The 12113-nt window shown below is 41.8% G+C and overlaps 1 protein-coding gene across 1 annotated transcript in view; it reads right to left on the bottom strand.

Annotated features, from left to right (window-relative positions):
* Positions 1 to 12113, bottom strand: part of LOC137536816 (zinc finger protein 721-like) — a 58982-nt gene that overhangs the window by 40752 nt on the left and 6117 nt on the right. The window contains exons 3-4 of the mRNA XM_068259013.1: positions 8061 to 9261; positions 2747 to 2833 (exon numbers count right to left, since the gene is read on the bottom strand). Coding sequence (XP_068115114.1) covers positions 2747 to 2833; positions 8061 to 9261 — 1288 coding nt within the window. The remainder of the gene's footprint in view (positions 1 to 2746; positions 2834 to 8060; positions 9262 to 12113) is intronic.

Genomic DNA, 12113 nt, shown 5'->3' on the forward strand with positions numbered 1-12113 from the left:
CAGTAAGTCTGTTAACAGAAATGGTATGTCACAAGTTCGGTCAGATCACTCAGTGACAATTTGTTTTATTAAGAATAATTAATGGACCTGTTAAGAAGCATGTAATTAAAATAGATTTTGATTTCAGTAACTATGACCTCCTAACGCTGTAAATTTAACAAATAACCATTTTCAGTTCTCTTCAACCTATAAAAGGTTTTGAAACTGTGTTGTGCATAATAATTTGGAACAGTTCTTTAAAAAAAATAATAGGAGAGTGATGGGGTGCTGCGCCAGATGACCTGGCCACCACAGTCACCAGAACTGAACCCAACTGCAGAGTGAAGGCAAAAGGGCCAACAAGTGCTAAGCAGCTCTGGGAACTCCTTCAAGACTGTTGGAAGACCATTTCAGGTGACTACCTCTTGAAGCTCCTCAAGAGAATGCCAAGAGTGTGCAAAGCAGTAATCAAAGCAAACGGTGGCTACTTTGAAGAACCTAGAATATGACATATTTTCAGTTGTTTCACACTTTTTGGTTATGTACTATACTTCCACATGTGTTAATTCATAGTTTGGATGCCTTCAGTGTAAATCTACAATGTTCATAGTCATGAAAATAAAGAAAACTCTTTGAATGAGAAGAAGTGTCCAAACTTTTGGTCTGTACCGTATGTATAAGCACAATAATATTTAATATAGCTGGGAGCCCAAATTACACTAGCTCATTACTTTCTGAAAATGGAGAATTAGACAGGTTGTTCTCCATAAACACATGCAGGGTGGACACAGGGTGGATTTCTGTGTTCTCCTTCTCTCCTGTGAAGAGTTCAGCTCAGCTTTAATAAGAATGTCCTTTATGGAAATAACCTCATTAAGTAGCCACCACTGGATGCTAGAGGATCTGCCCCCGCTGGGTAGTCCGGAATATTCAGAAACTGTAACGAAGGAGGGACTATTTATATTTCATTCTGGCTTTGTTCCAAACATGTAGAGTGTGAAACGTAATGGCAGAGGACGTTTTGGCAGCTTTATAAGCCTCAGGGGAAACACACAGGAGGCCTTTCCCTAAATAAGGGCTGAGGATGCATCTATTTCTACCCTGACTGGAGTGTGGACACCTGCGTAAGTTAAGGGTAACTGAGCTAGCTGTGAGGATGTGTAATATGTAGATAGATGTGGGACTGATAAGCCTCCCAGATTTTTGTGCCAAACATGTTAAGAATCCATGTCTCCTGTTTGTTCATATAGAATTTTGTATGTAAATACCGTAACTCTTTTTTGGGATTCAAAATAGGGAGTGTTTGGATGTAAAAGAAAAGTTTTGGAAAAGCTTGTATCCTTTTTAAATAGGAAAGAAGTATCTTTCTCCAGTTGTGCAAATCTTATTCAATGATCTCCAGCACAGGGCTATACTTTATTTCAAATAACCAGTTGATAAGATATTCTAATTCCCAAATAAGTAAGTTCAGATTTCTCCAGCTTAATTGGTCATGTGTTTCCCCAGGCATCACTTACTTATCAATGTATAAGGTCTTTGCTTTTCCCTCATTCACAACATAACCTGATATTGCGCCATCATTTTCTACTGACGAAAAGATAGCAGGTCGTGCATCCTTTGGAATTAGTTATGCTTAGTTTGAGGGTTTAGAGTTAGCCATAGGTAGGAAGGGTTAGTGTTAGTAGTTAGGGGGGTTAATGTTAGGTTTAGGTGGGGGATGTTAGGCATAGGTAGGAAAGGTTACTGTTAGTAGGAGGGGGATAGTGATAGGCACAGGTAAGAGATGTTAATGTTAGGCATAGGTAAGGGGGTTAGTGTTAGGTGTGGGTATTAGTGTTAAGCATAGGATGGAGAGGGTGGTAAGAGTAAATAGTGGGGGGTACATTTTAAAAGTAGGTGTGAGAGTGTGTGGAGGATGGGGGGTGTAAGGCATAGGTGGGAGGGGGTTAGTTTAGTGGAGGATTAGTGTAAGGATAGGTTAGGGAAGGCAACAATAGAACACTGAAAACATCACCAATAATCTGTGGGCATTACCTGGTGCCCAAATTTACCGAACCTGTTTGGCATGTACTCTTTTGGGATGGTGTAACGCCACACGAGAAGGCTCCAAATTCCTTGGGGATGTTATTGAGTCTTCCCCATCTGCATCTGAAATAAAGCCTGTGTCATATCAGATCATCGTTAGGAAGGTTCTGATGAATGTGTGAATTAGTGGTTCTATGATTACAGCTGCAGCATTTTCAGTCTGGGGGCAGCCAAGGTAAAATCCAGGGGCATAGCTAGAAATCATGGGGCCGTATAGAAAGATTTTAGTTGAAGCCCCACAAAAACTAATTCACCTTTGTGCCCCCCCCCCCCCCACCACCACCACACACACCAGAGGTGTCCCTCAGTATTAGGTAATCACTCAATATCAATAGATATCCACCAGTATTATGTAGTCCCAGGTAGCACCCAGTATAGGAAGCAATAAGGGGCTTCAAGTATGAAGTAGCATCCTCCACTATACGTCACTAGAAGGGACCCCCTGTATACATAGATAGCAAGCAGTACCCCCAGAACTAGGTAGCCCCCAGTATGGGTAGCCAGAGGGGTCCCTGTATTAGGTGACAGTAGTAGCCCCCAGTATAGATCACCAAAGGGGTTCCCAGTATTCGGTGTCCCCTAGTTTAGGTAGCTAGAGGGACCCTTTCATTATTGGTAATCTGATCTGATCCTCTTCCACCCCCTTCATGCAAAGTAGCTTGAGCAGAGAGTAGTAACTAACCTCCCCAAACGTCGACCTTCGTCTATCATCACAGATTCCAGCACCATCTCTTTGTGTAACCCTCTGTAGTCATGGAGACAGGGCCACCTGGAAAATGTAAATTGTTCATGGACCACAGAAAGGTGAGTTTTCTCCTTTCTATACCCTAGTCTATACCCTTCTGTTTAAAATACAGGTTTCTAGTTAAATACTGCAGTAACTCGGTAAGCTAACCAACCGCTCATCAGTGTGATGCCTTATCTGGACAATCCTACTAGCTGGCAGCATGCCTATGTACTATGCCCAGAGCTTGCAGGCCCACACCAACCTCCTGTTATACCCTAATTTAACATTAGTTGTCCAGTCGGAGCATGGTGCATGGCACAGGTACATAGGCATGTTGCCAGGTAGGAGTCACCAGATGAGGGATCACATTGATGAACGGTTGGTTAGCCTACTTGGTTACTGCAGTAAATGTAACTAAGGATCCCTGTTTTTGCACAAAAGTATTAGACAGCATTTTCCTGAATGAAGCATTCCCTGTTTGGGATGTATACAATGACTTCATATGTGAAATTATGCAGCTTCTGATGGAGTAGAACTGTTTAATATTGAGAGATAATTTTAGTAGCAGGTGAGGGGTACCTCCAGGGAGGCGGTGTGTGCTCCAGCTAATGCCTGTATCCACAATCGGTGACAGAGAAGGTCAATGAGATGCAGATAATTCCAAGTTGTTGCAGGATTATGAAAATTATTATTATTTAGTATTTATATAGTGCCAACATCTTCCGCAGCGCTGTACAGAGTATATTGTCTTGACACTTAACTGTCCCTCTGAGGAGCTCACAGTCTAATCCCTACCAGAGTCCTATGTCTATTTATGTATTATGTAGTGTATGTATCGTAGTCTAGGGTCAATTTAGGGGGAAGCCAATTAACTTATCTGTATGTTTTTGGGGAGGAAAATAGAATGGCCAGTCATAAAATTTCACAGCGCCAGGAATTATGTTGGTTCCAAACAGTCAAATCCACCTCCAGGGATACCTCTTTCACACCTGCATTCCTCCTGTGTGGCTCAATGCACAAAACATAGAATAGATACTCTGAACTTTATGGGAAAGCGATCAGCAGTGTCCAGCCCGCTCTCGTCCCGACTAGTTTCGGCCTTTTGCCGTCATCAGGGGATACGAAAGCGAGCAGGCATGGGCACATATATATAAAAATATTGTTCTAATTACCTTTCCTAGATGTGGCTCCTGTCACCTATCGGAGCGCCGAGCGCTCTAAGAGGTATTTCCGCTTCGGCGGCCATACTGTATCCAGTTTGCGTCAATGGATCGCATATGCGTTCCATCCGTATAACTACAACTTTCACCCATATTTTTCTCCGCAATGTATCCGGATACAGCGTCGCATAAGCATGAGGGAACATGGGCCATTTAACTTGCATCAGTATTTCTATACGGAATGTATGTGGAAACGACATTGACACAAAGATGCACGTCATTTGCGTATATGCGTGCATCTTTGCGTGTGACAGCAGCCACATATCAGCACTTCATTTGTGATTAAAATACAATGTGAATAACATAACACAATGATGTCAGCAACTGCTAAATCCAAACAATAAAACATATGGTATATAGATATATATCTAAGAACAAAGCAGCATTCAATTCAAAGAACAAATGTCCATTAGCACCATCTAATGTCCATTATTGGTATTACACCTGATCCCAAAAAGCTCACATTATCAGATTATTGGCTAGGTTTTAACTCTTCATAGAATTGCACCAATATTGCACATCAAAAAGCAAGGATGGTGCAATTCTAATCTCCTACACCTCACATAACGGAATAACAATAAATTTAAATTTAAAATCTAGTCATATACAATCAAATTTAAAATTTAAAACTTTAAAACAGAAGCATCCTACCTTCCCCCAGGCATGATGTATTCTCAAATACAATTCATGAATTTGCTAAAAAACAATTAAGATTAAAATCTATGTTAAGACCCATCGGGAACATGCAGTTCAGCTTTATAATCCAATTCATCTCCGATCTCGCTAAATCCCTATCGTGATTGTTTCCCCTCCAATTTCTTGTAATCTGGTCAATAGCTGAATAGATAAGACCTCTAGCATTACAGTTATGATGTTCCTTAAAGTGCGCAGAGACTGAGTGGTCCATATAGCCATTCCTTATATTTTAAAAGTGTTCATATAGCCTCTCCCTGAGTGCCCTCGTGGTCAGACCAACATGGTCTCTTATGTGAGGTGTAGGAGATTAGAATTGCACCATCCTTGCTTTTTGATGTGCAATATTGGTGCAATTCTATGAAGAGTTAAAACCTAGCCAATAATCTGATAATGTGAGCTTTTTGGGATCAGGTGTAATACCAATAATGGACATTAGATGGTGCTAATGGACATTTGTTCTTTGAATTGAATGCTGCTTTTTTCTTAGATATATATCTATATACCATATGTTTTATTGTTTGGATTTAGCAGTTGCTGACATCATTGTGTTATGTTATTCACATTGTATTTTAATCACAAATGAAGTGCTGATATGTGGCTGCTGTCACACGCAAAGATGCACGCATATACGCAAATGACGTGCATCTTTGTGTCAATGTCGTTTCCGCATACATTCCGTATAGAAATACTGATGCAAGTTAAATGGCCCATGTCCCCTCATGCTTATGCGACGCTGTATCCGCATACATTGCGGAGAAAAATATGGGTGAAAGTTATAGTTATACGGGTGGAACGCATATGCGATCCATTGACGCAAACTGGATACAGTATGGCCGCCGAAGCGGAAATACCTCTTAGAGCGCTCGGCGCTCCATTAGGTGACAGGAGCCACATCTAGGAAAGGTAATTAGAACAATATTTTTATATATATGTGCCCATGCCTGCTCGCTCTCGTATCCCCTGATGACGGCGAAAGGCCGAAACTAGTCGGGACGAGAGCGGGCTGGACACTGCTGATCGCTTTCCCATAAAGTTCAGAGTACCACAAGGGTGGGAAGCGAATCATCCAGAGGGGGTCCTATACTGGCATGGGACCCTCCTGATGTAAGTTATTTGTTACCTTTTATCTTTTGTGCCTTGCATGGAGAAATAAAAAGTTGTTTTATCCACTGAGGGAATATCTCTTCTGCTTCTATGTTTTGTGCATTAAGCCACACAGGAGGAATGCAGGTGTGAAAGAGGTATCCCTGGAGGTGGATTTGACTGTTTGGAACCAACATAATTCCTGGCGCTGTGAAATTTTATGACTGGCTATTCTGAGGAAAAGGGATCTATCCTGATCACAGCAGCACAGGTGTTTACAAACGGTACTGTGGAGCACCTCTATCCATATTTACTTTTACAGGAAAACGGAATGCCCAGAGGAAACTCACGCAGACACGGGGAGAACATACAAATTCTGTGCAGATAGTGCCCTGGTTGGGATTCATACTGGAGGCCAAGCACTGCAAGACGAGAGCGCTAACCAAGACGCCACCATGCTGCCCCATGAGAATGAATACAGCTTGAAAATGGACCAAACCAATTCCCTAGCTTTATTGGATTGGTTCATTTTCAAACTGACTAAAGTAAATTACTTAAACAATTGCTGGTGGCGTCTTTTCGAGTATATTATATACAGAAACACTGTTTTTTACTTACTGATATTTTTGGGCACCTCCAGTCTACTAATAATCTCACTCTGTAACATTGCAACTCTGTAGTCTGTCTCTAGGGATTAGAGACAGACTACAGAGTTGCAATGTTACAGAGTGAGATTATTAGTAGACTGGAGGTACCCAAAAATATCAGTCAGTAAAAAAACAGTGTTTCTGTATATAATATAATTGAAAAGGCCCTACCTTAAAGAAGGAGGTTTACAGAGCGGGTGTAAAACAAAGGACGTTTATTCAGCACTTAGGACAACACGTTTTGCAGTATAAACTACTTCATCAGGTCAGTAATTGTGCCAATATGTACTGTAGTATGGCAGAAAGCCCAGGCACCTGAGACTCACAGAATAAAGGCAAAGAGCGTTCTGGCTACAAACACTGGGCTTACAACGGCCTAATTAATAACAATACTATAAATGTGATTGATGCGGTTAATGGTATATCTTACATTATATGCAGGCTAGAGGAGCAAAACATTTCCCATGGAGGGAACAATATACAGCTGATATTTGGCACATTATCCAGAGGAGTAACTTTAGTAATAGCTTTAATTACATTAGATTTTAATTCTAATAGGATTTATTTTTCTACATAAAGCAGAATCATTTCTAGCAGCAGCTTCCCACATTTGTCTCTAGCATCTGACTGTAACACATATAACAATAACCTACCCCCTCTCCACCCCAGAATTCCTGTATCTCACCTCCAATACCAAAACACCTGTATCCAATCATCTCCTTCTAATTTACATTTGGGGTACAGCACTGAGGCATTGGGGTGTATCTGCATTATTTGTGCTGGAGTATAATATGACCTGATGGAGTATAATATATTTTGCTGCTATCTTATTTATGGTATTATCATGTAAAATAAAATAGATGCCAATCTTTCTCTGTGAGGTTGTAACAATATAGAATTATACCATTATTTCTAAAATGATTTAGGCTAGATTCACAGTAGGACGAGGCGTTATGATGCGACGTTAAAGTCGCCACACAAAAATTACAATGCAACGCACCAAAAAAGTCGCAACGCAAGTAAATCTGCATTACTGTCGGATACCGTAGAGCATACAGGCAATGAAAACTATGCTGCCCTGTATCTGTAAACATCTGTGTTAAAAGGTAATGCACTGCAGCAATGCATCACAATAAACGCAACATTTACAAGGCAACTTTAACGTGGCACTGTGAATGTCGCATAGGGTTAACATTGCCTTACGGTAACTTGCATTATGCGACTTTATTAACGCAGGACAATAACGTCCCACTGTGATTCTAGCCTTAGAGAAATCAAGAGATCCATGGAAGATCCCATCACAGTCAGAGTGATCCAATCATTCACTCCTGTGTGTGTTCAGGTTAACATTTCTGGAAGATAAATCCCACTCCTGTTATTTTACTGGACTTTGTGCATTCAGCTGAAATCTTGTCATGTTTTATGAATATAAAAAAAGACTCAGAGAGACAGGGAGAGGGAAATCTCCTTTCCTCAATTCCACTCAGCAGATGAACTGGACTTCTTACCAGTGTGACATCTCTCATGGTTTTCCTTTATGCCTCCCAAAAATTACAGCACACAGATAGAGCTTCTTCCTGGTGTGTAATCTCTCATGTTGCTATCTGTTCAAAACATTTTGCTCACTCAGCACACGAAGAGGGCTTCTCACCAGTGTGAGATCTCTCATGTCTGACAAGGTCTGTTTTCTGTCCAAAACATTTCCCACACTCAGCACATGAATATGGCTTCACACCTGTGTGTGTTCTCTCATGTCTGACAAGGTCTGATTTATGTCCAAAACATTTCCCACACTCAGTGCAGGAATAGGGCTTCTCACCAGTGTGAGATCTTTCATGTATGACAAGATGTGATTTCTGAACAAAATATTTTCCACACTCACTACATGGGTATGGCTTCTCACCAGTGTGAGTTCTCTCATGTGTGATAAGGTCTGCTTTATACCCAAAACATTTTCCACACTGAGCACATAAATACGGCTTATCACCAGTGTGAGACCTCTCGTGTCTAACCAGATTTGATTTAAGCCCAAAACATTTCCCACACTCAACACATGAATAAGGTTTTTCATCAGTATGAGACCTCTCATGAATGATAAGGTGCGATTTTGTAACAAAACATTTCCCACACTCAGTACATGAATATGGCTTCTCACCAGTGTGAGTTCTCTCATGTGTGGCAAGGTCTGCTTTATACCCAAAACATTTCCCACACTCAACACATGAATAGGGCTTCTCACCAGTATGAGACCTCCCATGCCTGACAAGATATGATTTCTGAAGAAAACATTTCCCACACTCTGCACATGAATGAGGCTTCTGACCAGTATGAGATCTCTTATGTATGATAAGATGTGATTTACGCCCAAAACATTTCCCACACTCAGCACATAAATAGGGTTTCTCACCAGTGTGAGATTTCTCATGCATGACAAGATGTGATTTCTGAATAAAACATTTCCCACACTCAGCACATGAATAGGGCTTCTGACCAGTGTGTGATCTCTTATGTATGACAAGATGTGATTTACGCCCAAAACACTTCCCACACTCAGCACACGAATAAGGTTTCTCACCAGTGTGAGATCTCTCATGCATGACAAGATGTGATTTCCAAACAAAACATTTCCCACATATGGAACAAGTAAAAGACGCGTCAGCCGTGGGAGAGCTCTGCTGGGTATGGGGCCAATAAGGGTTAGACAGGTGATTATTTGGGGTAACCAAGATATCTTCAAAAGGCTCTTGTCCATTAACATCATCAATTGTTGTACAGTCTGTGGATCCAGACAGACAGGTCTCTGAGAGGTTCCTGATGCCAGGCGCTGCAAATAGAGAAACATCATCACTTCATGTTAGAGAATTCTGAGGAGAGGAACAATTATTATTAGAAATAATAGTGGGCTACTGATAATTCCAACCTGATGCAGATTAGAAATGGACCAGATGCAGTAGCTCCATAATATAGCATATAATTAGCATACAATTTGCACCTCAGAGTTATTGGCATGTCAATAGCTATCAGCTTGAGAACCGCAAACGGTTGTGCTCATTACAGTCAGCCAATCACACGATTGCAAGGTCCTAAAAATGAAGTTAACCCTTATAATTTTGGTTCCTGACTAATTAGTGACTGTCCGGCTAATTGGGTTTGATGGAGGCATCTCTATCCTTGGCCCCTCTTGGCCCACTGAAGTAGATGTTGCAAGAATAATATGCCAATGGACATTTAGAGGATCCAGCGATAATTACAACCCTGGACTGATAGCTGGGACTTTTAGTGTGCAATTTGAAGAAGTTTATTGTGTTATTCTGTTCAAGCATGATCACTCTGAAATTTGCTGCAGCTGGGGCAATTGCAATTTTATTGCCAATACCAGCCCTTAGTCCTAGTTCACACTGCAGCACTTTTAAAGTGATTTTCAGAACCTCTCAGGTTCCTCTCAGTCCCTGGATGCGTACACCGCGCATGGAATTGGCGCTGAACACCTATTCTCTTTAAAGCACAGATTGCGGCTATACATTCCTTATGGTCCATAGTTGATGTTTATATACAGTGTGCCTCTGAGGAAGGGGCTTTTGGCCGTGAAACACATGTCAGACAGTCTTTTATGTGATTTGGAATCCTGAAATAATGTCCATACGCCTTGTCCGCAACTCTGAAGACATTTTGATTGAACAATAAACAGAGAATTTGTTCATATAAAACCCTGTGTTTCTCGTTTGGTGGAAATTGCTTGCTGCTGTATTTTGGGGTGGAACAGAACTATTTATCTTATTGTGTCTGTAATTGCAATTTTATTGCCAATCCCAGCCTTTAGTCCTGGTTCACACTGCAGTTCTTTTTAAGTGATTTTCAGCACTTTACTAATCAATGGCGATCATCAAAGTGCAGTGACAATGTAATTAAACACATGTGTTTTCACTACAGTGATTCAATCTTTCCCGAAGTGCAAATGCTGTGCATGCAACATTTTTTTTTTCATGATTTCATATTAAGTATAGGAAAATGAAATCGCTCTAAAGTTGCTTCCTGAAAATGTGAAAAAATTGCGATTCATTTTGAGGTTTGTACTGAGAACTAGCCCTAAGTCACACCTTACTGTACAGTGTCTATAATCAGCTTATTACAGGCCAGCAACAATAAGTCAACCTCATACTGTGATCAATCTGTGTTCAGTAACGTACAGTGACCATTATCAGCGCTATAAGCGCTACTTACCCAGGGCTTCCTCTAGCCCCAAGCTCCCAGCATGTCCCTCACCGCAGCTCTGCATGCAGCCGTTAGCCGCAGCTGCCTCCTGGTCCCCAGCGATGACGTCAGGCCGACCTCCAGGTCAGCCTGTACTGCGCCTGATAACATCTTTAATGTCCCGCTTATGAGTTTCCCCTTCTTTATCCCAGGTGAGGAAAGGGGCTTCTTGGGATCATGGAGAGGAGGTGAGAAAGTCTGTCTGGGACATCTTTGGTTCCACAAGAGATTGAAGACAATGGCCTCAATTCACGGAGCTTTATCAAACACTTTATCAAACGTTTGATAATTTTCCTCATGGGTAAAATCTAATTTTGAATTCACTAAGGTGTTATAGATTTATTGATCATTTCATCGATAAAACATTCGATAAATCTATAACACCTTAGTGAATTCAAAATTAGATTTTACCCATGAGGAAAATTATCAAACGTTTGATAAAGTGTTTGATAAAGCTCTGTGAATTGAGGCCTCTGGAAGAGCTTGGACAGGCCTATTGCTGATTGGTGGAGGTGTGGCATGGGGCCCACTCTGTTGAATTAGATTATGAGGAAAAGGTCTCAGAATGGGTAGGTCTCTTTCTTTAAAAAGGCAAATATCGAACACACAGTCTCTTCACTGTACCAGATGCTGTTAGATCTGGAAAGCTCTAAGTCTCATTTACAGCTAAGGGCATGAGAGAGGGAGATTGGGTCCCCATTAGATTAATCTTAAAGGGGCACTATCCTTACACACACCCATACTTCTTCCATTAGCCCTCGACTAGATGGTACAGACTGACTAAATGATACAGAACCCCAGATTGGCTGGCGCTAATCTATATATATAATAGAGTAAGTGCCTCAACCTTCAAGCAAGAAGAAGAAGTACTTTGCATGAGAAAATGTATGCGTGCTCAAACACCAAGTTTAAGGCCTCTTTTCCACGGACTGTTGAGCTGTGTGCTCAGCAAGCAGTTACCAGGCAGCAGTGAGCAGTTACCAGGCAGCAGTGAGCAGTTACCAGGCAGCAGCGAGCAGTTACCAGGCAGCAGCGAGCAGTTACCAGGCAGCAGTGAGCAGTTGTGAGAGTTTGAGAGGCTTTTCACTGCCTATCAACAGTCCACGGAAAAGAGGCCTTACCCTAGCAAGTCTGGCTTTGCAAATCTGGCCTAATTGGCTATTCATGAGGCAATGCTCACGCAAATACATGCACAAACCAATACCGCAAAGCAGTCACCCTGCTACATGCTACATTAGCACTATCCAGGAGCACCACGGGGAAGATTCCCAATGCCCCCTTTTTATACAACCGGGGGGACCGCAGGGTCCCGGGCTTTCTCACTGCCTGGAAACCACAGCGGCACCCCGGAGGGGGAGGCTGGGTGGCGCAGACGACCCCCCCAAGTGTGGCCAGCGCCGGCAAGAGCCGTCCGCACCCACCTCC

This window comes from Hyperolius riggenbachi, chromosome 10, assembly GCF_040937935.1.
Source record: "Hyperolius riggenbachi isolate aHypRig1 chromosome 10, aHypRig1.pri, whole genome shotgun sequence".
NCBI classification, from domain to species: domain Eukaryota; kingdom Metazoa; phylum Chordata; class Amphibia; order Anura; family Hyperoliidae; genus Hyperolius; species Hyperolius riggenbachi.